Below are 25,332 nucleotides of genomic sequence, written 5' to 3'. Positions count from 1 at the left end.
GCTACAAGTAGCAGTCAAGGTGAGAGGCTTGAAGAGAGGTGACTGAAGCGTTGAAAGACAGAGGAATGACAAAGAGTAGCAAGACTAGAGAAGTTGAATTGCAAGGGCAAATGCTGCAAGGACCACAAGTTGGTCAGAGTGACTCTACTTATGTGGGTCAGAGAAAGTGGCTTAGGACTAAGTGTCTTGTAGCTTCCCTTCTATTTGGCATTAGATGTGTGGCGTGGACCAGACCTTAAAGCTCAAAGGTTGCATGGAAGATGTGACAGTAGTGGACTGTGTATGGCCTTCAATGCTAGACTACATGCATTTGATATAACACGAGGGAATTTGAAGGGTTTGGCTAGGAGAATGTCAAGTGATGTAAAGAACCTTTCACAAAGACTCATCTGGAGGTAACATGAATGGATCTATCAAGGAGGGGCTGGAGGGTGGGAGACAAACTAAAGATTTCAAAGTTTTATGTAATAGTCAAGCAGGGCAATTGGGGTAGGAGAGAGGAGGACTATGAGGTCAATTACAGAGAAGGTTACAAAGGGTAGGGAGAGGATATGTGTTGGAAACAGAATTAAAGAACCAAAGAAGGTTCCAAGGTCTTGCACCTGATTTATTAGAAGAACACAGAAACATGGAAGTCAGGAGATTTTTTAAATGGAAAAGCATTATTAAACAAGTCGATTTTGAGGTACTTGCAGGACATTCAAGTGGAGATACGCCGTGGACAGTTGGAAATACAGCCCAGGGTGAAGAGCAGGAGCTGAACATTTGGAAAGCATCTACACAGAAAAATACAGTGCGAATGGGTGGGTCACAGTGAAAGAGAAGTAGCAGAGGGCCTGAAGGAAGAGCTATAATTATGGAGGCAGAGAGTGAGAGAGGCCAAGAAGGGACTCAAAAAAGGGATTGGCAGATGCACATGCTATATATAAAACAGAGAGACAACAGGGCCCTACTGCATAATGCAGGGAACTATATTCAGTACCTTGTAGTAACCTATAATGAAAAATAATCTATATATAAATATATGTGTGTGTGTTGTGTGTATAACTGAATCACAGTGCTGTACACCAGAGACTAACACAACATTGTAAATCGACTATACTTCAATTAAAAAAAAAAAAAGATGGCCAAGACAAGGTAGTGTCACAGAAAGCAGAGGCTGGAGCTGGTCAGACTTGAAGGACAATCAGCCCTGAGATGGCCGCTGACGTGTGCCCATCATTGTGGGGAGTTCAGTTTCAACTGAGTGCAGGGGGCATATCTGGCAGAAAATTTTAATGGTAGCCTGCAGACATCTCTAATTCTCTTTCTCAAATTATTGTAAATACATCCATGAATTTATCCAATTCCTTCATAGACCGACTTAATTATTTCTTCCCACAAAGATCTGAGGGAACTCCCTCTCCATGACTTGAATATATACCATCTTTGCAGGACATTCGAAGACAATATGCATTAAAGGAAATAAGTTTGACAACCAAATGAGATCAGGATCGGAGCTCTGGAGACTAGGTTCTCGTCTCAGATTTGTCATTAATTAGCTCTGTGATCTTGGGTAAGCTGCTTAATTTCTCTGGGCCTAAATCTCCTCATTTATAACAGGGTGAGTTTGAGCTATGTGCTGTATTTAGCATTTTCTAGATTTGTCTTTAATTTGTCTCTTCATAGATTAGTTTTTGATTATAAAATTTTAAAGGCAAACATTCTCTGTTAGAAGAATTTTTAAATTGGGCATGTTTCTCAATATTATCAGAGCTTTCTCAATAAACCACTAGCTAACTATGTGTATTACACTCCTTATCTCTGTTCTTCATGTGAGGTGGAGAAGCAGCTTATTTTGATAATCATTTTAGTGCCCAGAAGGGGTGACACATTAGAATAAAGAAATAGCATAAAGTCTAGAAAAATAAATTTAAATGCTACACAGTTTACAAAGCATGTCATAAGGAAATTCTTCATATTGGTTGTAGCAGTACCTGAAAATACTGAAGATACAGAGTTAAAACTAGAGGGCTGAAATGTTGTAACAGGATGTGGAAGAGAAGCAAGACATGATATTAATGGAAGTTTACTATTTTTAGCACTTGCTTGGGGCACAGTCATGTCTCTCAACAATATAAAGAAGTTGGTAAAATATTATTAACTTCTCAATCTAATACTATGTGAATGAATTGCCTATTCAAAAATGAAACTAAGAACAAGGAAAAAAATGGTAAAATTAGTATGGTTTATTTTTAACTTTTGATTAACCGATACATCTTTTCCAGTTGGTTATGTAAACACTGTTCTTAGAAGATTTTTTTGAAATTATAAATCTACTTTTTAAAATACATATTTTGAAGATTGGCTTCAAGAAATCAAAATAAAAATTAGTAGCTTATATGACAGTGGGGATGATGGAACCATAGCTCATCCACATTTGTGTGAGTCGTGAAGACCTTGCTGAGCGCACAATTATATAACTACTTCCCAGGTGACTGGCTTCATGAAGTTCTTCCAAGATTCTGTGGCAATTCTGGGTTTCTGTCATCATTGTTCCACAGTTAAGAAGGTGTGGTTTTTCAAGAGTTTTTCCCTTTGATCCATTTGATGTGCAGAACGTTCTTAATATTCTCCACCCTCAAAACAGCTTCCCACCCAATTATTTTTTTATTACAAAAAAAGTAACATTTGAGAAATCTCTCCATGATTGAAATGTTAAAACTATGTCTGTGTTCAGTATGAACATGATGGCTGTGCATGTTCCAGTCAATATTTCTGTTTTAAAACTTGGTGGATGCTTAATGCATTCAGTGGATGCTACTGACTGCATTAATGTAGTCCATTTACAGAATTGCTGCACATTATAGTAAATGTATCAATATTAGTTAACAGATAAATCCTCCAAATGAGAAAGTTGAGGTCCCCTTTGTAACATTGCAAAAGAACATTTCTCTCAAGAGTCATAATGACTTCAAATAATTTTAAAAGTATATCTGTTTTTTGTTTCCAGTTTATATAGAAAAATTGGTTGATTCCTTATAACTTGTAAGTTGAATGGGAAGTTTCCTCTACTTAGGTTGAGAATTGATTTCTGAGAAAACATTAAATCTGTTAGATTTGCTTTTGTGTATTTGAAACATGGCTCTTAATGTTACATGGGATTTTAGTAAGGAATAGAGTTGTCATGCCAAATCCCACTTCTGTAATGACAACATGCAGGGGCACGAAGTCATATGCAGTTATATTTGATTAGCTCTAGAGTGTGGAGGTTCATGACCACAAATAGTTATTTCTTAATACTATAAACGGAAATACAGAGTGGGCATACCTTCTAAAATACTACATGTTACAGTAAAGTATGGTTTATTAGTCACTCTGTGAATCTGGCATTTCTTTTAATAATGGCATTTGTGTTTTGGCAGTAACAAGTTAAATTTTATTAAATGATGTTTATTATTGTGACCCTGAAAATATATAAGATTTTAAAATACCCCTGACTTATCAAAGAAAGATTAAATTATATTTTCCAAGTCGCTTCAGTATTCAGAAAATTTTAATTCTTTGAAAATATTTACTCTATGTATAATATAGACAATAATCCTCTATTTATTAGAATATCTAATTCCTAGACTATGTTGAAAAAAAAAACCCTTGGAATTGCAGTCATTTTCCATTTTAAGTACTTCTTTAGAGCATGTTGAAATTCCTGACATACTAATTGTTACAAAATGTGACTAACTTATTTTCCTTTTATTCATATATTCTGTGGAAAACATAAAGTAAAGAGATTTGAATAGTTTTCTATTCAAAACCCAAAATGGTGAAACACTGTCAAGTTATTTGATTTCGTTAAGAGTATCATTATTAGGAACCTTCTTTCTCCTACCACAGGAGTTTATAATTGAGTAAGAAATAATTGGACTTTTCTACGTGTGAAAAATAGACTCTCTAAAAATCTTGACTAGGGCCGAGGGTATTTTTTTTTTTCTATATAGTTAAAAGCAAGAGGAACATGTAAGGTCCAGCATTAACAGTAAGTAATGTGATCAGTGAATGTATATAAATCAGAATATGAGAAGGATCTTGTCCCATAATGAGAGAGAGATTAAACCAATAGACCAGGTGCTCTATTCTGTTTTGCTTAGAAATTAGTAAGTAAATAGGTTCAACTGTAGGTTAACTAAACTCTGGGTGTTAAATCAACCACTTTCAAGCCCCTGAATTCATTTTTCCCACGGGGTTAACCTCCTTCACTTAACCCGGGCTCAGAGGCCCAATGGAATTTACACTAATTGAAACAGCGCTGGCAACCTACCCCCTCAAAAAATAAAAAAATTAAAAATAAATAAAACCAGCCTGTTTCAATACAGGAAGAAGTCAGGCGCAGACTTCAAGTTACCAGTGAGTTACCATTTGCACCGCCCAGCAGGGCAGACCTTCTCCAAATATACCTTAAAACAAAAGAAGGGACGTCGCATACCATATTGCACCCGGCTGGAATCCAGGGGAGATGCCAGCCAAGCTGACAGGACTGGTAACAAGCCTGACTAACTTGTTTGGGTCCCAGGATTTACTCTTTCAGTGAAAAAAAAAAAACTATTAAAAGGTGGAATTTATCTGTGGCACAATTTCAGCTGTCTTATGTGTTCCTTCCTACTTTTATTTTGTCCTGGTTTGTGATGTATTATATGACCCTAGAGTTGAGAAAGCTCAGATCTGGAGATCCTTTCAAAGTTTGTTTCAGGAGATGAGAGTACCTAGAGTCATAGCCATTCACTAGTAGTAGGTTCAGATCCCAGATCTGCCAAGTGTACGTGTGGCAAGTGTAACCGTCCCATTCCATGTTTCTCATCTGTAAAGTGAGATTCGTAACACCTTCCCTGCAGAATGCTACTGGATGTTTAAAACCCAAATGTACTTGAAGCACTTGGCACATAGTAGGGACTCAATAATGGTTGTTGTGAATCTCTTTTTTCCTTTTCTTTCTTCTTCTTAAGGTAGCACAAGGCTACTAATAATGTCAGATTTTCTGCTTTGGTGCTGTTTAATTTCATCTCTTTGATTCTTTTTTTCCTCATTCTCTGAAACTGAGCCCTTTGCTTGCTATTAAATTATATTTTAGTATCAGGAAATGAGCTTTCATTTTATTATTAAAAGAAAAGTGTTTTTGTGTGTGTGTGTGCTGATACTTATGCTGTACTGAGCATCAATTCATATATTCTGGCCAGAGTTTCTTTTTATCATGGATCTTAATTCCTGCATTTTACCTTTTCTGAAATGGTAAAATGTTGCAATGTTTTCAGTGTTGCAATGGGGCTGTGGTGAGGTAATATGGTAGAGAATGATGGTACTGGAAATTGACAAGTTAAGTTTTCTTCTCTCTTCTGATCTTTTCTTAATGTGTGGATTTATTTGCTTTCTTAACTGAATTTAAGGGAAAATATTTTCTCTCTAATGTTTCTAAGAAGAAAAAAATCAGGATTTTAGATCTCAAAGGGATTAAAATTTAAGTACAATGCATTTCAATCTCTTCCTTTTATAAATGTTGAAAATGAGTTACATGGTGGTTAAATATGTATTTAATAATAAATAAATTCTTAAGAATTCAACAAATATTTATTGAGTCTGTCACCTGCCAGACTCTGCAAAGTGGGATGGCAATGCAAAGACACATAAAGCACGCTCTCTGGGAGCCCAATGGAGGAGACAGACAAGTGCACAGAATTTATAGGTGCCATGATACAGCCAAAAATATACTGTGTATGATAGAGCACAGAGGGAAAAAAGAGACTGGGATGGGAATCAGGAAAGACATTATCACAGACATAGTATTGAAGCTGAAAGATCAATAGTATTGACCAAAGGTACTGGAATTTGAGCCTTTTTATTTGCAGCTGGGTCAATGAATGTCATCAGTCAGGGACACAAATTATTCAGAGAAAGGCGATATTCAGAGGAGTGGGTCTCAAAGTTGACTTCGCATGGAATCACCTGGAGAACTTTTAGAGTGCCTATTTGGCGTCCACCTCCAGAGTTTTGTTTTTAATCTTAAATAGTTTTACTGGAACAACAATTGCACTATAAGCACCAAAGCAAGAGCTGATTTGGTTCATCTGAGAGGAGATCTGGACGTTAGTATTTCTGTTTGTTTGTTTGTGTTCTGCCAGTGGTTCCAGTGTCCACACAAGGCTATTACAGCTCTTCTGTGCCTGGTTTTCCTCTTTACTGTTTGTATCTTCTGACCACTTCATCTGGTCCCTGACCCAGCTTTCTGCCCTGGACTTCAGACCCAGTCTTGTGAGGAATCACAGCTTGTACTTCTTGGATCCTAAACTAAATCTGGCAGTAAAGGCCCTATTCATGTAATCCCCGTGAGTATGGAGTGCTCTGTCCGTAAATCCCTGCATTTTGGGGCCAGAGCCAGCTTACAGTTAGAGAAGTTAGCATTAGAGCTGCTTGAGAGAAAAGCCTCTCGATCTCTAGCTAGTCTATAGCCCTACCGAAGGATAAGAGGTCATCATTTTCTCCCTCAAAGTAAATAAAATGTCAAAGGATTTTCTTTTACAGATTTTTAAATTGAGGTAGCATTGGTTTAAACATTATGTAAGTTTCATGTGTACAGCATTATTTTTATTTTAATTTTGGGGAGGTAATTAGGTTCATTTATTTATTTTTAAAGGAGGTACTCAGGATTGAACCCAGGACCTCCTGCATGCTAAACATGTGCTCTACCACTGAGCTGTACCCTCCTCCAACATTATGTTTAGACTTCTGTATGCACTACATTGTGCTTACCACCAAAAGCTTTGTTTCCATCTGTCACAATATAGTAGATCCCTTTACCCATTTCACCCTCCCCTACCATGCTCCTTCCCCTCTGGTAACCACTGTCTGTTCTCCATATCTATGTGTTTGCTTTTTGTTTTGTTTTGCTGCTTCATTTAGTTATTTTTATATTCCACGAATGAATGAAATCATTCTGTATTTGTCTTTCTCCATCTGACTTACTTCATTTAACATAATACCCTCAAGGTCCAACCATGTTGCTGCAAATGGCAAGATTTTATCTTTTTTAATGGCTGAGTAGCATTCCATTGTGTGTGTATACACCAACACACACACACACACACACACACACACACACACACACACATCTTCTTTATCCATTTGACCACTGATAGGCACTTTGGTTGTTTCCATATCTTGGCCATTGTAAACAGTGCTGCAATGAACATAGAGATGCATACATCTTTTCAAACTAGTGTTTTCATATTCTTTGAAATAAATACCCCAAAGTGGACTAACTGGATCGTATGGTAGTTGTATTCTTAATTTTTTGAGAAATCTCCACACTATTTTCCATAGGGGCTGGACCAATTTGCATTCCCACCAACAGTGTATGAGGGCTCCTTTTAGATTACTCTTTCAATCTCCTTACTAATTATTGAACTATTCAGATTTTCTGTTTCTTCAGGAGTCAGTCTTCAGAGGTTGGTTGATTGTAAGAATTCATCCATTTCTTCTAGGTTGTCCAGTTGGTTGGCGTATAGCTGTTCATAGTATTTCTCTTATACCCTTTTGTATTCCTGTGGAATCTTTTGTAATTTTTCCTCTTCCACTCTGATTTTGTTTGCCTAAGCTTTGCCTCTTTTTTTACTTAGTGAGTCTAGCTAAAGCTTTGACAATTTTTTTTTTCAGAGAACCAGCTTTGAGTTTCATTGATGTTTTCTATTGTCTTTTTAGACTCTATTTCATTTATTTCCATTTGATTTTTATTATTTCCTTTCTTCTTCTGGCACTGAGCTTCACTTGTTCTTTTTCTGGTTCCTCTAGTTGTAAGGTTAGATTATTTATGTGAGATTTTTCTTTTTTTTTTGAGTTTGGCCTGTTGCTATAAACTTCCCTTTTAGTACAACTTTTGCTGCATCCCATAGATTTTGGTATATTGTGTTTTCATTTTTATTTGTCTTCAGGTATTTTTTCTTTATTTCTCTTTTGATTTCTTCATTGACCCAGTAACTGTTCAGTAGCATGTTGTTTAGTCTCCACGTATTTTCCAGCTTTCTTCTTGCAGTTGATTTCTAGTTTCACACCATTGCGATCAGAAACAATGCTTGATATGATTTCAATCTCATTTAATTTCAGACTTGTTTTGTGTCCCAACATATGGTTTATTCTTGAGAAAGTTCCATGAGAGGTATGCGTATTTTGCTGCATTTGGGTGGGATGTTCTGTATAAATCTATTAAGGCCATCTGTTATAATGTTTCACATAAGGCTACTGTTTTCTTGTTGACTTTCTGTCTGGATGATCTATCCATTGATGTAGGTGAGGAGTTAAAGTCCTCTGTTATTACTGTGTTGCTGTCAATTTCTCCGTTTATCTGTTAATAATTGCTTTATATATTTTTGGTGCTCTCATGTTAGGTATATATGTATTAATAAATTTAATGTTTTCTTGGTGGATTGTCCCCTCTGCCATTGTATAATGTCCACATTTGTCTCTTGTTACCTGTTTTGGCTTGACATTTATTTTGTCTGGTGTGAGTATGACTATACGTGTTCTTTTGGCTGCCATTTGCTTGGAGTATTGTCCTCACATCTTAGGCTATGTTTGTGTTTAAAGCTGAGATGCCTCTCCTGGAGCCAACATATATTGGGTCTCGTGTTTAATCCATCCAGTCACTCTGTGTCTTTTGATGGTGAATTCAATCCATTTACATGTAGGGTGATTATTGATAAATGAGGACTTAGTGTCATTTTATCTTTTGTTTTCTGGTTGTTCTACATGTCCGTTGTCTCTTTTTCCTTGTGTTTCTGCCATTTTAGTTTGGTGGTTTTCTATGATCTTTGTCTCACTTTACTCTTTTTATATTTTGTTCCTCTGCTCTAGATTCATGTTTTGTGGTTACTGTAAGGTTTGTATAAAACATCTCATAGATAAAATAGTCCTTTTTCTGCAGATAACGTCTTATTGTCATTTGGCAAATAGGCTCTATCTTTTAACTTTCCCCCTTTTCAGCTTTTGTTGTCTCAAATGATCCCTTTTTATATTGCAAGCTCATTACCAAATTAAAGTAGCTATGTTATTTTTACTGTCTCTCTCCTTTTAACTTTTATGCTATCATTATGTGTTTAATGATCTTTTCTGATATAGAGTTACAATTTCCTGATTCTATCTATTTATTACCTTACTCATAGTTTTGTGTACTTTTTGCCTTTTCATTTCAGGCAGAAGAGCTCCTTTCAACCTTTCTTGTAAGGCAGGTCTAGTGGTGATGAGCTCCCTCAGCTTTTGTTTGTCTGAGAAAGGCTTTATTTCTCCTTTATATCTGAAGGACAACTTTGCTGGAATAGAGTATTCTTGGCTGATAGTTTTTATCTTTTAATATTTGAATATGTCATTCCACTCTTTTCTGGCATGTAGACTTTCTGCTGAGAAATATGCTAATAGCCTAATGCAGGTTCCTTTTGTAGCTTAGTGCCTTTTCCCCCCTGGCTGGAAAGTCTGTATCGATGACTTTTGACAGCTTAAATAGAATATGTCTTGGAGAAGGTATTTTTGCATTCAGAAAATTAGGTGGTCTCTTAGCTTCATGGACTTGTCTATGTAGTTCATCCCCCAGGTTTGGGAAGTTGGTAACTGTTATTTCTTTAAATAAACTCTGCTCCTTTCCCCTTCTCTTCCCCTTCTGGGATTCCTGTTATCTTTAAGCTGCCTTTCCTAATGGAGTCAGATAGTTCTCATAGAATTTCATTTTTAAAAAATCTTAGTTCTCTCTCCTCTTCTATGTGAGTCATTTCTGTATTTCTATCTTCAAGCTCACTAATTCTCTTCCATATGATTGCTCTATTTCCAGTGCTTTCTGATGCATTCTTCATCTCATTTATTGGGTTCGTCAGTTCCAGAAATTCTGCTTATTTTTTAAGAATTCACTCTGGTAAAATGTTCTTTCTGTTAATTAATGTTATTCCTGAGCTCACTGAATTGCCTTTGTTAGTTTTCCTGTAGTTCACTGAGTTTCTTCATGACAGCTATTTTGAATTTTCTTTCAGTTACATCACAATGTTACCTGACTCTAAGTTTGATTTTTGGAGAATTGTCATTTTCCTTTTGTGATACCATGTTACCATGGTTTTTTCACAGTGCTTGGTGACTTGTCCCTCTGCTGGCGCATTTGGAGCAGCAAACACCTTTTTTATTTAGGTAAAGCTTTTTAAACTTTGATTCTAACAACGCAACAAATTGGTAATTAAAGACCTTTCATTTGTTTTTCAATGGGTGGCATAAAGCACAAGTTTTTGGTTTCTCTTAGCTGAGCTGCCTCTAGCTATATTAGAGAATTGGCATTTTCCACCTTCCATTTTCTCTGCCAGAAGTGTCGCTGGTGCCCTCATCCTCACTGCCTGTGCCTCTGGTGTCACTGGTGCCTTGCTGCTGCCAGTGTCATTGCTGTTGCTGCTGTCCCTGGCATTGCCACTGGGGGAACTGGGATGGTAGGTGCCTCTGCTACATCCAGGGTCACCTAGGTCATGGGCACTGGAGCCATGATGAGGGGAGGAGGAGGTGGGAGGAAGAGTCGGAGTCACAGGTATCTCCACCACGGCTGGAGTTGTTGGGCTCAGGGGTGCTCCTGGAGGTGGCGAGGTGACCAGAGTCGTGAGTGCTCCTGCAGCTGGAGGGCCGGGTCATGGGCTCTCCTGCTTCCACTGCCCAGCTCCCTGTGCTCACAGGTTTGGATGCATCCAGGAGGCTGGAGTAGTGTGTGCATCCTTCCCAGCTGCTACTAGGTTCTCTGAGGCTGCAGGCTCAGCCACTGTGGTCAGGGGGCTGCGACCATGGGCACTGTCTCCACTGGCCCCCTGGTTCTCCCTCCTGCGTGCATTCCAGTCCACCTGCCTGCACATAGGCAGATGTGTGGATCTCTCTGGTATCCTGGTGTGCTGGGCAGAGGGACCTCTGTTGAGTTCTGCATCTTCTACTGATTGTAGATTGAAGGGGAGAAACAAAAGTTTTTCATGCCACATGGCGCTGACAGACATCAGTTTCTTTATAGTTTTGATGGCCTGATTTCCAAGCTTCCTGTAATACCTGGATTCAGTGAGAGAGGAGTCGAAAATCTTTGTAGATGAGGCAAAAGTTGAACACATTTTACTGAGACACTACGAACCAAGTACAAAGCAGAGATTGCCTGTTTCCCAAAGCATTGCCCACATCAGAATTACCTGGGGAAGCTAAATACAATTTAGTTCCTGGCTCCTTCTCTAATCCTATTGAATAAGAATCTCTAGAGACAGACCCCAGAAGGTTAACGTCTTAACAGTCACCAGATGTAATTCTGATGGGCATCAGTTGGGAGAATGACTGAACAAGGGTGTTATTTTATCTGAAATAATTTTTGTAATCTGGAACATCTGTTTTTCATTATGCTTCACTGATTCTTATTTCAATTTATTATATCTGAAGGAAAATGTGTCATATGCAGTCAATAGAACACTATAAATAACAGTAAAACAGGAAGTGCATTTCAAATATTTGAGCAGGCAAATATGTTGCTTATTTTTGTACCAGGATAATATAAAAATGCAGGGTGTAGTGAGGTCACTGAAGAGCTAAGGAAGGATCGTCTTTTTAATGTCTGCAGCATGGATTTGTTGATGTGATTTCATGTTAAAGCAGTGATCTTTGTTGACCAAGAGCACCCAACAGAATTGGCAACAAGGAGAGAAAGTCGCAAGGTGCCCAGGAATCGTTAATGTTAAAGGGCTCCGAAGACACTGCTCATGAGTGATGCTGGTGAGAAGTTCTGCCTTAAATGCTCAGATTTGCAAAGGCTGTGCTGCCCCGCGTGCTCGTCAGGTTGGGGAGCAGCTGGTGAAATCAGACAGCTTGATGGAGTCAGGTGAACTAGGGGGAAGGTCTCCTGCTACCACTGCTGTTTCTCTGGCTTAGTGTCTCCTTTTCTCTCATGCATCCGTTCACCACTACTCTTCATTTTTGCTGCCTAAATTTGGACTCTGTTCTACCTACTCTGAATTACTGCCAAACCTCCTAACTGATCTCCCAGCCTTCCTTTTTTTTTTTTTTCTTTTCCTTCTACCTGCTGCTACAGACCCCTTTCTAAAATTAGATCTGTTTTAGTTTGAGCTTAAAATCTTACAATGAATGGTTTCTCATTGCCTACAGAGTCAAGTCCAAAGTCCTCCTGGTGCCAGTGAAGACACCCTGGCTCCTGCCAGCCGTTCCCCTCCTTGACTTGAGTCACTCACCCTCTTATATGCACTTTGCAGCTGTGTTTCACCACATCGATTATAGTTCAGTGAGCCATTTGTGAACTTTCATCCCTGTTTCTTCCTCATAAACAAGAGCTAAGCAGTGCAACAAATCAAACCTCCTGAAAGTACACATTCTGGCCAAGGCTTTTAAAGGAAAAAATGTAATATTTTTCCTCCCAACATCAGCTCATATGCTCCCAAACTACACGACTGCTAGTGGGAGAGAGAACACATCATCTTGATCCCAAGGACTTTCACCTTAGTCTATGGAATCCCTCCTGGGAAGTCCCTCTGATCGTTATATGAGCTGATGGCATCTTATGACAGTCCTTTTGACAATAGGAGCTTTTCCTGGACTCAGATCCCTTCCCCATTATCCAGCATGTCCTCTGCCCCACATATCAGCTGGAGGGAAGCTGAAGCACCTGGGACAAAGGGAGAGGGCAGTCACACGGAGTGAGTCATAGATAAGGAACCTGGAAGAAAGGAATCTTGCAGCAGTCATTACTCCAGTCTTCTGATTCTGCCTAGATTGGGAGTCTAAGGTACTTAGAATATTCCACTAGAAGACATGGCGACTTTAATATTCTCTCTCCTGTTTGCTCAAGACATACCTGGTTTAAATATTAATGAGACACAAAGCTAATAATTCTGCTCAATTCCTTTTCTCCTTTTCTTCAAAAAAAATCCCCAGCCGTCTGCAGATGCCTAGATGCTTGCTTTCCAACAGGATTCTTAGATGCTTAAGGGCAAATATTCTTTCTGCCTCTCAAATAAAAATTGTTTTATTAGGTTGCTTGACTTAAAAAATTATATGGTAAGCTTTAGGGGTTTTGTGTGTTTGTAAGACAGAGATAGGCCAAGAGCAGAATGTGATTTGAAAGCAATTGTGAAACAGTGCCATTAAGGACAGCCTGTCCTTCTGTCCATCCTTCCTTCCTTCCTTCTCTTTCCTCTCTCCCTCCTTCCCTCCCTTTTCTTTCTTTCCTTCTTTCAGTCTCTCTTTACTCTCTTCTTTCTTTCCTTGCACTGTACCTTTTCCTTTCCTCTCTCTCATTTTTTCCTTTTCTCTCTTCTTTTTTTTTCTTTTTGCTTCCATCCATTTATCAAACAATACAATAGGTCAGGCACCATGCTAAAGATAGAGATTAGAGATAAAAATATGAAAAAAAAAATCCGCGACTGCCTTTAGGGAGCATACAGTCTAATGTTGGGAGAAACATACAGGTATGCGGTCAACAGCGGTGTTTGGGCTTAAGCTGATGGTCTTTTTTAAAGGAAAGAAGGCTTTGCCCTCCCCTATCCATTGATATATTCATTCTTCCACGGCACTATGATACTCTCGTGGTCCTGAGCACTGTAGCTCCCTGTTCTATAGCAGGAGGACTGAGTGCTGATAAACAGGCTGGAAGCAAGAGCAGGTGAGAATGGCCTTAGGGTTCATGATGAGGGACTTGGCCCCTGTCTTGAAGTCTGAGAAGCCACAGCTAAAGAACTTGAAGCAAGGAAATGAGATGAGCTTATCATTAGACAAAGAAGTCCCCTGGTGAGAGTGGGGAATAGCCAGGTGCGGGGGAGGCATGAACAGAGGTACCGAGACTGTTTAGGAAGGTGCTGCTGTTGTCTGGACGGTGATAAAGGCCTAAGCTCAGTCAGCGGAAGCCGCGCCCGGGAGAAGATGGTAAGTCTGAGCCCACAGAAGCCACGTGGGTGGGTGGCACAGAGGGAGGCGTCCAGAGGGCGCCCAGGGCTGTGAACACAGTATCAGTGACACAGGTACAGGTCATGGGAGGAGAAGCCCTTGGGCTGCGGTGGAGGGAGCATGAATTGAGATTCAATTTTGAGCATGTAGAATTTGAAATCTCTTACTGGAAATCCAATTTATATTTAGGAGGGAATGGATTAGGAACTCAGAAGAGAGATCAATAAAAGATGTAGCTTTGATGCTCTGTAGGCGATAGTTGAGACCACAGGGGTGGATGCAGCCAATTGGGGATGCAGGTTGCGGGGGAAGCGGTGGGGTGGAGGGAAAAGACCAGAATCCTGGGAAACACTAATACTTAAGGAAATAAGAGATGGCAACTAAGGAGACTGAGATTAAACAGCCTGAGGGGTAGAAAGAGGGACTAAAGCAAGTGATTTCATGGGAGCCAAGGAAGAGAGGTTTCAAGAAAAAATAAATAAAGCCAGCATTGAATATTGTAGAGAATTCAAGTCATAAAGGGCCTGGAGAATGTTAATTGAATTTAGCCATAAGGTGGCCACTGGGGACCTCAGTGAGAGGCTTCCATAGATCAGGGCAGGCTGTGGAACATGAAATTGCAGAGAGAAGGGATGGGGGCATTGGGAAGATAGACAAGAGCTAGTGAGGGCGACGACATGGTGACACTGGACAGAACTAGCAGACGGCAGAGAGGCTGAGAATCAGGGGTTTTGCTGGGGTGAGGATGGCCTTCTGCGGAAGCCCAGGAGTTGGAACTAAAGGGGACAAAGGTGTGTCAGTGCTGAGCCACCACAGGGACAGACAGAAGGGGCTGGCCGACCTCGGCTGGCATGGAGCCCACCAGGCTGCGGTCCTGGAGCTCGCGGCCTCAGGACACTGAGCCCACCTTCTCCTCTTTTGTAACCCAGCTCCGACACTGCAGAAGCAGGAGAGGGAGGAAGTACACCCTGGGCCTCTCTCTCTGTTCATGTCACCGTCCTCCCACCCCACCTCCCCAAAGACTGTCCTTGCTCAGCCCACCCCACTTGCAGTACTTGAAGCAGAAAGAAAGATGTGAGCTCATTTATGGAGACACATTCACACTAAATTCGACTCCGGGGCACATTTTTATTAGTTGATGCCTCTGGGTCAAGAGGTTTTTTTTTTTTTTTAATTTCTTGTTTTATTATTTCTGGAGGGGTTGGAAAAACATGAGGATGTCTAGATATAAAAAAAGAAAAAGCCCAAAGAGAGAAGAGGAAGATTCTGGAGAGAAACAAGCTCTGAAGAGGTGAGAGGTGTCAGACACAGGGCAGTGGTGAAGATGGGGAGAGCCGTCCGCTGGGGCGGGAGGGGCTCAGAGCTGCAGAGGCAGGCCCTGGCCTCTAGCTGTCCAGGGCAGGAGGCGCATCTTGGGCCTGGGTTGTGTCCCTGGCTTGGCTGAGAGTGCCTAGGCGCGATGGGAAAGCTGGGGAACAGACCCCGGAGCAGTCAGTTATATGAGTCAGTTTCCAGGGGAGCTTTTTCTTTGGTGAAACGATGGAGGAGAAGCTGTGGGTGGCCGTGGGGTGGCGGCAGTGAAGGTGGGAATGGGGAAAAGGGAAAAGACATTGACTGCCAGCTCCTCCGTATTTCAGCCCTAAGCAGAAGGACCTGTTTTTTCGAGACACGGAGGCACCGGCTGGCACCAGGTGACCCTGTGAGCTGGAACAGTCTCACTCGGCACTTGGATGACCCTGCACTTTGGTTCCTGGCACCACAATGACAGAGGCCTTGGGACCAAAGGGATTCGTGGAACACAGGGAGGTGCTCAGAAGACACCGAGTTTGAGATGTTTATTGGCTGCGGCGGGGCTCCGTATCTCTCAGTTTGGGGTGGGCACTCCATGGAGATGTCCAGAAAATCACAGGGCTGCGGTCCTGAGGGAGCAGACGAAGGAGCAGACAAAGGGAGCACACGAAGGCAAGGGCTATGCTAGTGCGGGTTACATCTTCGTGAAGAGAAATGCTGGGTCGTCCCGAGGGAGACGTGAGTTGTGGGACTTGAGAGGAGGAGTGAAAGTTAACGGGGGAGAGGACACAGCTCTGCCTCGGGCTGATGAAAGACAGCTGGAGAGTGCGGAGGGCCTGGCTGGGCAGTGATGTGGGTTTGTGGCCCTACCACTCACCTGATTTTCATTAGTGGTTAATAGCTTAAACATTTGAAGGTGAAAAGCAGACAGCCAGCTTCATCCAGGCTTGAAATAAAAGAAAGTAGAGGGACAAGTTTGCAGTAAGACTCTAAAAGATGTCCAGCAAGGCCTGGTGCGGGCGGGCGCCTGGAATTCCCAGCACTGAACCGGAGAACATGGGTGGTTGTAGGCGCAGAAAACTCCTGTTCTGTAAAAGGTTCCTGTGGCTGGTGCAGCCTGGGGGAAGTCTTTGTTACACTCCTAGTAAGGCCGCCTACAATCGCATTAGCGTTTTTGGCAACCACATCACCCCTTTGAGCTTACAATCAACCAAAATCCCTAAATCTTTCACACGTGCTGTTCCTAAGCCGGGTTTCCGCCATGTTGCACTTGTGAAATTAATTACTGTTTTGGGTCTAAAAGTAGGGCTTTACATTTATGGCTATTCAATTTCATCTTGTTAGATTTAGGCCATTGTGCCAACTTTCCGAGAATATTTTTCCTATCGATTCAGATTTTCACACATTTCCCCCATCACTTTCAGTGAGACAGAACCCAGAGGAATTCCTTCTGCACATTCGGAAGTGGCACATTTACCCTGTGTTCTGTTTTTCAGTCCACATCTTCATTTTGTCTAAAAGGGACTTGGTCGTATTTCTTCCTAACATCATGATTTGCCAAACTGCATTGGTTAGGATGTTTTTGCTGCAGGAATGAAACTGAATCAACCTGGAATAAACAATAAAGACATTTATTAGTGCACAGAGGGAGGGAGGGCTCCAGGCACAGCACAGCCAGGGCGGTGACTGTTCTGCTGTTTGGAGTTTGCTCTACCTTCTCCTGGGTGTTGTCCTCAGGCCAGTTTCCCTTGTGGTTGTAAGCTGGCCGCCAGCGGCAGCGCGGATAGCGTGCTTCCTTGTTTGTGTCCAGACCAGGGTGGGAAGGGGAGAAAGTGTGAATAGAAGACTGTTCTTTTAGTTTGACTAGGACAAACTCCTAGGTCACCTTTAGAGTGACCAGCAGTCCTAATGGGCTTGAAAGTGAGGGGTGTCCCGGGATATAGGACTTTCAGAGCTAAAACCAGGAAAGTCCTGGGCAAGCAAGGACAGTTGGTCATCTAGAGCCTACACCTAGACCAGTGACCATCATTAGGATAAAACCTGATTCTGCTTGGCTTAACCCGTTGGCACAGGGATGGGCACTCATGGTAGGTTCGTACGCGTTTCTGAAATTGGCTTTGGCCAACCTGTATCAGATTCCATGGGGGCCGGTATGGGGGAAGCAGATTCCTGGGCACCAAACCTATTGATTCAGAAGCCCTAGGCATGGAAATGGGAAATTAATTTTTATTATGCACTGAACATGGTGGTCCTACACACCAGTGCTCAGAGAAACACTGGTTTAGACCTAATAGTACTGACTCCTGAAGCTTGGGTCAACACCCAGAATGGCATGGCTGCTACGCGATGGGGCAGGGCTGGGGAGGATGCTGGGGAGCCCCACCCCCTGCACACCTACTCTAGTCCCTGGTTTTCCTGTTAGGTAAGCCTATCTCCTAGAAAGGAAGGAAGTTGGTATGGGATTCCTTGTTCTTAAGAAACCACCTGGCTTCCTGGTAGTGCCCAAGGGCATAGGTGAGACTCCCCTCACAAGGTGTTCACAAGCCATGCTTCAGAGTCACTGTTGCTTTTTTCCTGGAATCTGTATCAAACTCGCAAGTGGCTAGCTTGCAGAATCCATGATCTTGCTTTTAAAAAAATTTTTTTGAAAGTCGAAATAGTATTTCCTTGTGTTCAGTCTCTGGGGAAGCAGAGGTTAAGAGATTGAGCTCTGGTCAGGAAATGAAGCAAAGAATCTGATTTCTTCATTTGCATATACTGATTTTTGCATATATTTCTTAACTTCCTGAAACTTATTATCTGCAAAAGAGAATAATTATAGAACTTTAACCTCATTGGGTTGTTGAATTAAATGAGATAATATTTATAAAGTTTTAGCACAGTGTTTGCCTCGTTAAGCAGTCGGTAAATTTTGATAATTAATATCCTGCCTCCTTAGTCTTTCTTTCTTTGAGATATCCTGAGTACTGAGGAGAACCAGGCACAGTGCTTGTCACTGAAGAACACAAAAATAAGGAGCTGTCCCTGCTATCAGGGGGTTCACAGTATTGGCATTATAATATACTGACACTGAAGTAGATTTATATACCAGATGCCAGGATAGGACAGAGGGAGAAATGATAAATTCAGGGGATGATCTGGGTCTTGAAGAATGACCAGGAGTCTTCTGGATGCACATGGGAGAGCGGGAGACCAGACATTCCAGGGAAAGGACAACGAACATGAATAGAAGCACAGGACATGAAAGTGCAGGGCCCCTTTGTGACTGTAAGCGGTTCTGAAGGCTGGAATGCAGGGTTCAGGTCAGGAGCAGGGGGAGATGATATTATAGGAGGCAAGGGCTGACCCAGGGCCTTCCAGCAGAGTTTGAGCTTTCATCACACTTTGTTTTGGAAAGACCAATCTGGGGACAGCGGATAAAGAATTGAAGGGTGATGAGGCAGAGAAATTTAAGAGCTTGCTGCATTACTCCCAGAGAGAGTTGATGAATGTGAAGCCGAGAGAGAGATTAGGAACAGGGTGGAAAGGGTGGAAAGAAGAGCTGTAGGGTAGGTACATGTGACAGGACTGGGTGACTGATTAGGTGTGAGGTGAGAAAAAGGAAGATTTGAGGGGAATCCCCGTTTCTGTCTTGAGTGGATGATGATGTCACTGTCCAGACGGGACTCCTGGGGGCGATGGTGGTGGTGAGTCAAGCTTTGCACCTGCTGAGTTTTAAAGTTCCACGGGAGACATCCAGTTGGAGATGCCCAGTGGGTTGTCCGTACCTGGGGAGTAAGTTCTGGGCTGGAGAGATGGCCGGGGGTCAGCAGGGAATGGCCTTCTGGTGTTATAATCGGTGGGTGGCAAAAACTGCCTGAGATGATGCTTCAGCACAGTGTGTCGGTTAGAGTGAGGACAAGAGCCCTCAAAACTATGAGATGCCACAAAGCCCAATGACGATTCATTGATGTCACCTGTGTGTCCTACCCGGGTCCAGGCAGGAAGAATTAAACATATTTAAGCTTAATTTTTTTTCACTCTACCCTTTCCAAGATTTTTCATTGATCTTTCTAGTCCCTCACTGGATAAGTAACTGAGATTTTTTTTTTTTCTGAGTTTTGTTTTTTTTCAGGGTAAAACTATGATAATATTCAAAAATTTTAAACTACATTTTGAGAAGCTGGTTTTCCAATTAAGTTTGTCTAGCTTCTTTGGAATTTCTCATAGCTATTTTCTTATGTTCTTGTCTAAAATTCAAGCAATTCTAAATAGAAAATTTTTAAAAACGTAAGTTAGAATATTAACTTCTGATGGAGAAATAGGGATGAGGCACATAAAAGTGAGACAGGCCTGAGAAATCTATGCAGAAGGGAGGAAAACACGACAAAATCTATGTCCAAAGAACACTTTTGAGAAAGTGAAATGTGTTTACCGCAGCTGTTTCGCCATTTAAATGAGCTGAAGCTCAGTTCTTGTCTTTTGCGTCAGCAGTGGCAGAGCCAGCCCAGGAAAGATTAGAGGGAAAAACTCCAGCAGTTTTTCATACAAAAAAATGTATAGAGAGTCTAAGTGAAGTAGTCAAAAAAGACCTCTGCCAATTACAAACCAGAAACCATAGGCCTTTTTTTTTAGATTCCACATATGAGTGATATCATATGGTATTTTTCTTTCTCTTTTGACTGGTATTTATAAAATAGATAAACAAGTTTATACTGTACAGCACAGGGAACTGGATTTGGTATCTTGTAGTAGTTTACAGTGAAAAAAATATGAAAACAAATATATGTATGTTCATATATGACTGAAACATTGTGCTATACACCATAAATTGACACAACATTGTAAACGGACTATACTTCAGTTAAAAAAAAAAAAAAAAGAAAGAAAGAAAGAAGGAAAGAAACCATAGGTCACAGGAGAAAACTCCTGCAGCAGTCCAGGGAGTAAAGAACTCCAGATAATGGGCGCCACCTAGTGGGAAACTGGAGGATTCAGGGAAAACAGACCACAACAGGATTTCAGAATTTGGAGATGGCGTAAAGCAATTATTTTGAGTTTTATTCGCTCTTTCAATAAACATTCACTGAGGACTATCTAAGCTCTGGGCACATTAATAAGTTATAAGCATTTTTTGCTAATGATTTGCATTTAAGTCCACAGACCTAGATGTCCATGAACTCCCAATTTCATTTTTCTATAACATAATTAGTATCGTTTTTGTTTTAAGTGTATACTTACGTATTTCATTTTCCTTGGAGAAGTTACAAATTGTATTGTGTCTTTAATTTTGTTTCTTGCATGTTATTTGTTAGATATGTAATTGATTTTTTGTGAGTTTATTTTGTATCCTATGACCTTGAAAAACTAATTTATTAGCTCTAGACGATCATGTTAATTCTGCAAAAAGAGAGTTGGTCACCAGAGGGGAGGGAGGGGGATGAGTAAAATAGGTGAGGGAAATTAAGAGGAACAAACTTCCAGTTACAAAGTAAATGCATTATGGGGATGAAATGTACAGTGTGGGAAATATAGTCAATAAGGTACAAACTTCAATTATAAGATAAACAAATACTAGGGATGTAGTGTACAATGTGATTAATTTAATTAACACTGCTATATGTTATATACAGAAGTTGTTAACAGTAAATCCTAAGAGCTCTCATCACAAGGGAAAATATTTTTTCCTTCTCTTTTATTTTGTATCTATAGGAGATAATGGATATTTGCTAAACATATCATGGTGATCAATTCATGATGTATGTAAGTAAAGTCATTATGCTGTACACATTAAACTTATACAGTGCTGTATGTCAATTGTATCTCAAAATGGATAAAAATAGTATAAAAAGCAACAGTTTAAAAACCTTGATGAAGTTTAAATTATCAAATTATTTTGGCTTTTGTGATTTTTAAGTCTTGAATATCAGGAAATCTTTGCCTGAACCAGTGCCATAAAATTTATCTCTTATGTTTTCTTTTAAAAGTTTGCTAGTTTTAGATCTTATGTTTAGGTTATGATACATTTCATTATAATTTTTGTATATGTTATGAAATAACAGTCAAAGTTCATTTTTTGCTTATGGCTACCTAGTTGTTCCAGTACCATTTGTTGAAAATTTTATCCTTTACCTTTTGTGTTGCCTTCAAATATTTGTCAAAAGTCAATTGTCCATGTGTGTGTGGATCCATTTATGGATTTTATCTGTTCCTTTGGTCTGTAGTTCTATGTTTAAGCCAGTGAAAGTTTCTTTTCATTGTATTTAGATATTAGTTATAAAATCAGTTTGTCAATTTCAACAACAAAAGCCTGCTAGAATTTTATTTAAGATTGTGTTGAATCTACAGATCAATTTAAGAGAAACTGACACCTTAACAAAATTGGTATCTCCCCATTTACTTAGGAATTCTTTAATTTCTATTAGCAATGTTTTGTCATTTTCAGTGTATGTGTTTCACACATTATTGATAAATTTACCTCTAAGTATGTCATGTTTTTGATGCTATTGAAAAATTTTTAATTTAAATTTTCAGTTGCTCTTTTATAGTATGTAGATTATAACTGATTTCTTTATTGACTTTGTGTCCTGCAACCTTGCCAAATTCATCCATTAGTTCTAGCAGCATATTTGTAAATGACTTAAGATTTTCTACATAGACAATCATAGTACCTGTGAATAATAAAAGTTTTACTTCTTGTTATCCAATTTAGATGCCATTTAGTTCTTTTTTTTTTTTTTTTTTTTGCATAGAACTTTGAGTACAATGTTGAATATAGTGGTGAAAGTGAATATACTCGTCTTGTTCTCAACCTTAGGGAAAAATATTCAATCTCTTACCATTGAATACTATGTTAGATTAAAAAACTTCCGTTTGATTCTTAGTTTCGTAGGAATTTTAAATCGGAAATAGGCTTAAGTGTTGTAAAATGCTTTTTCTTATCTATTAAGATGATCATATGATTTTTCTTTTTTAAATTGTCAATATTGTATATTTCTGGGAAAGACCCCAGTTGTCAAGCTATATTAATCTTTTTATATATTACTGGATTCCATTTGTTAATATTTTGTTGAAGATTTTTCCATCTATCCAAGCAAACATTATGATTTCAAGATCTGATCACCTTGGATATGAATGTACTTAGAAAATGCCTTTGAATCAGAGACTTCTTTTCTCCACTCTAACCTTGAGACTGGCTTTTTAGTATACTTTTTCACTACCACTTCTTTCTTACCTTCCCCTCTTATATTTACAAACACCTAAACAACTCCAAATAGAGCTAGAAACTCAGGGACTAATGCCAGTGACAGAGAAGAATCAAAATAAAGCACAATCATTTGTTTAGAAGCAAAACTAGATACACACAAAAAATTTAAGACCTTAAAATGTTCTTGGAGTTCATACCAGAATCCTTACATAAAAAATATCTGCTAAGTCATGATTCCTTAAATAAACCTATCTTCCCCAGCTACCAGCATTCAAGACATATAAAAACAATTTATTATTAAGATATATTAATCTGGTTTTGTTTTATTACAAATGTTCCATAGCATTTCTCTCCTCTAGTTTCAATCATAAATCTGCAGTTTCTGCATTTCATTATGGACTAAGTAAGTGTGGTAGACTGACCGAGGAAATTAACCTCTAACGCAGCATTTTTTTCATGAAAAAATGCATTTGAAATACTAATCTCTCTTTATTCAAAACCAGATTTCCTAGGAATCTAGTCTACATTTATTGCCACTTGTTCCTCGGTTTTCATTCCCTGCTCACTCACTGCAATCTAATTTCCACACCATTTCCTTCCTAGAGTCTAGTCTTGCTGAAGGCACCAGGGACGTCACATTCATTGTAGCTGACCACCTCTTTTCAATCCTTACTCTCCTTGATTCATCTTTACTCTTGATAGTATTGGTTGCCTATTTCTCTTTGTTTCTAGGATACTTTTTCTTCTCGTCCTCTTAATACTCTGACCATTTTCTATTTGTGTTTCTACCTTTTCCTCTGACTCTTCAGGGCTAGGTTATTGATTTTTTTTTTTTTATCCCTAGGCATATTCTTGCCCAATATAGACATCATCTATTGGGGCAGTCTCATTCACTCTCACAAATTCAGCTCTCTAGACTTGTACCCCTTACTTTTCTCTTGAGTTCCAGTCTCTTGTTTCCAGTGCTGAAGTATAGTTTATCCTTCTCTGCCTTTCCTTCTCTGTCTCCGTGGAGTCATCCACTCCACTGAACATCAACTCAGTTTCTCTTAGTTACCTAACCATTAGCTAGGGCCATTCAAAGTTGGACTTAAAAGTGACTGCAGTCAGTCCTAGAGCTGTTAAAGGTCCGCACAATGCCTTTTTGCAAATTTAACAAAGTCACTCTCATGCGTGAGATACCGTACTTCTTAAAACAATGTGTAATAACTTCCATCATGTAATGATTTATAATGAAACATTTTGTGCAAAACTATAGTGACTAAGGTGTAAACGACACTCCTTTAGATAGTGTGCTGTCTTCTGTCAGGCAGTATACAAACTGTACAGATGTATACAATGGAGTAATATTTCATATCCTTATGGCTAAGAAAGAAGGGGTCAAGATGGTATTCACCACCCCGCTGGGGCCCTACCAAAATTTAAAAAATTCTAAGGAATCTTATGACTCCTGTGACTTTCCAGTGGTTCATGGAGAAAATGATTAGTGATGTGAATTATTGGGAAGAACAAGCTTAAATAGATGATATAATTACATTAGAAATATCTTGCAGGCATATGAACAAATGTCTTGGTGATATAATCTCAATATTGTTCCTTGACTGATGTCATGAAATATGTGAGATGTTCAGTGTCCAAACAGCTGCTAAGCATAAATCCTAAGAAAATATAGCTCATAATCTTGCTGGCATGCCCTACAACAAATATCTGAGAGTTCAGAAAGTTTTGGGGATTCACTGGTTTGCTAAGCCTTTCAGTAATGTGAACTGTAGGTTCCAGACAATCAACAAACCATCGTGAATATAATACATGAATGAAAACAGGCATCTAGGACATTTTAGGGAAGGCAGAACTTACTATCCTGTGGGGCTGTTGAGAGTTTGTAGCTTTTCTTTTTCTGAGCATTATTTAGTCATTTGGGAATAGTGTCTGATAAAAGGTAATGGTGGCAATTCCTGGCAGAAGACTGCAGTGCTCAATAGGGCATTCCCAAGGGAACGGGCTGAGGGAGTGCGTGGTGGGGGTTAAAGTGAATATCTTCACGTGTGCTTCCAGATTACTGCCAGAAACACTCGGGACAGTTTTGCAAGCGGCTGGGTGATATGTAATACTTACTGGGAAAATATATATATATATATAATTATTGAAGTGTAGGAAAGTCTAGTTATTTATTATATATGCATATACTACATTATTTATACATGTTAAATATGGTTATAAAATTAGATCATACTGTATGCATTTGCATCCTTACTTTTCATTTGTCTTGTCATGAGCATTCTGCCCATGTCAATTATATGTTCCAAAATCATCACTTAAAAGTCTGTGTAGTAGCTCATTTTGTGCTATGATGTAATTTGTAATTTTGTTTTTACTATGTTTGCCTTTTAAAATCTTTATAAATAACACAGGACACAGAAACAGAAGAATTATATTGTCTGTTTTCTGAGGGGGAGTTAATTAGGCTTCTTCACTGGTTTCTACTTGGAGGACGTGCTGGGGATTGAACCCAGGACCTCTTAGGTGCTGAGCACGTGTTCTACCACTTGAGCTGCAGCCTCCCCCCAGAAATAGAAGAATTATAAAAGAATCCAAAATCCAGAAAAAGATTTATGTACAAAAAGTTGAACTACTTCTTTGGTATACACTCCTGAAGGGAGATTTTGTGAGATGGTTGAATCAGAGTGTTTCTGTGGGCGTTGGTGTGTACTTTTAACTTGGTTTCCAGAGAGGCTACACAGCTTCTCTTTGACAGACTAACTTGAGTGCTCTATGGGGGGAAGATAGTAGGTGTAACGTAACTGGATGTAAACAAGGATTTGGAAAAGACTTATTTCATCCTTATGGAAAAGTTTGAGAAATGCAGAGTAGATAATAGTTCAATAAAATGGATTTAA

General features: G+C 39.7%; 1 protein-coding gene across 19 annotated transcripts in view; it reads left to right on the top strand.

The window, feature by feature from the left end:
* The window catches only part of LOC123616013 (uncharacterized), a 101,100-nt gene that overhangs the window by 26,757 nt on the left and 49,011 nt on the right, over window positions 1-25,332 (top strand). For 3 of the 19 annotated variants that reach the window (XR_012508591.1, XR_012508593.1, XR_012508589.1), the window contains one exon: window positions 10,129-10,188. The exons of 13 other annotated variants lie outside the window; for them this stretch is intronic. Coding sequence is in view for 1 of the 6 variants with exons in the window: in XM_074368289.1 (XP_074224390.1) it covers window positions 15,964-15,987 (24 nt within the window). In the remaining 5 variants the exon portion in view is untranslated. Of the gene's footprint in view, window positions 1-10,128; window positions 10,189-10,276; window positions 15,988-20,940; window positions 20,992-25,332 lie in introns of those variants that run through there. 3 more of the 19 variants (XR_012508599.1, XM_074368289.1, XR_012508598.1) reach the window with 3 other exon arrangements.

The sequence above is a fragment of the Camelus bactrianus genome, chromosome 1 (assembly GCF_048773025.1).
Source record: "Camelus bactrianus isolate YW-2024 breed Bactrian camel chromosome 1, ASM4877302v1, whole genome shotgun sequence".
In the NCBI taxonomy this organism is placed as follows: domain Eukaryota; kingdom Metazoa; phylum Chordata; class Mammalia; order Artiodactyla; family Camelidae; genus Camelus; species Camelus bactrianus.
This window is presented reverse-complemented; position numbering and strand designations above follow the sequence as displayed.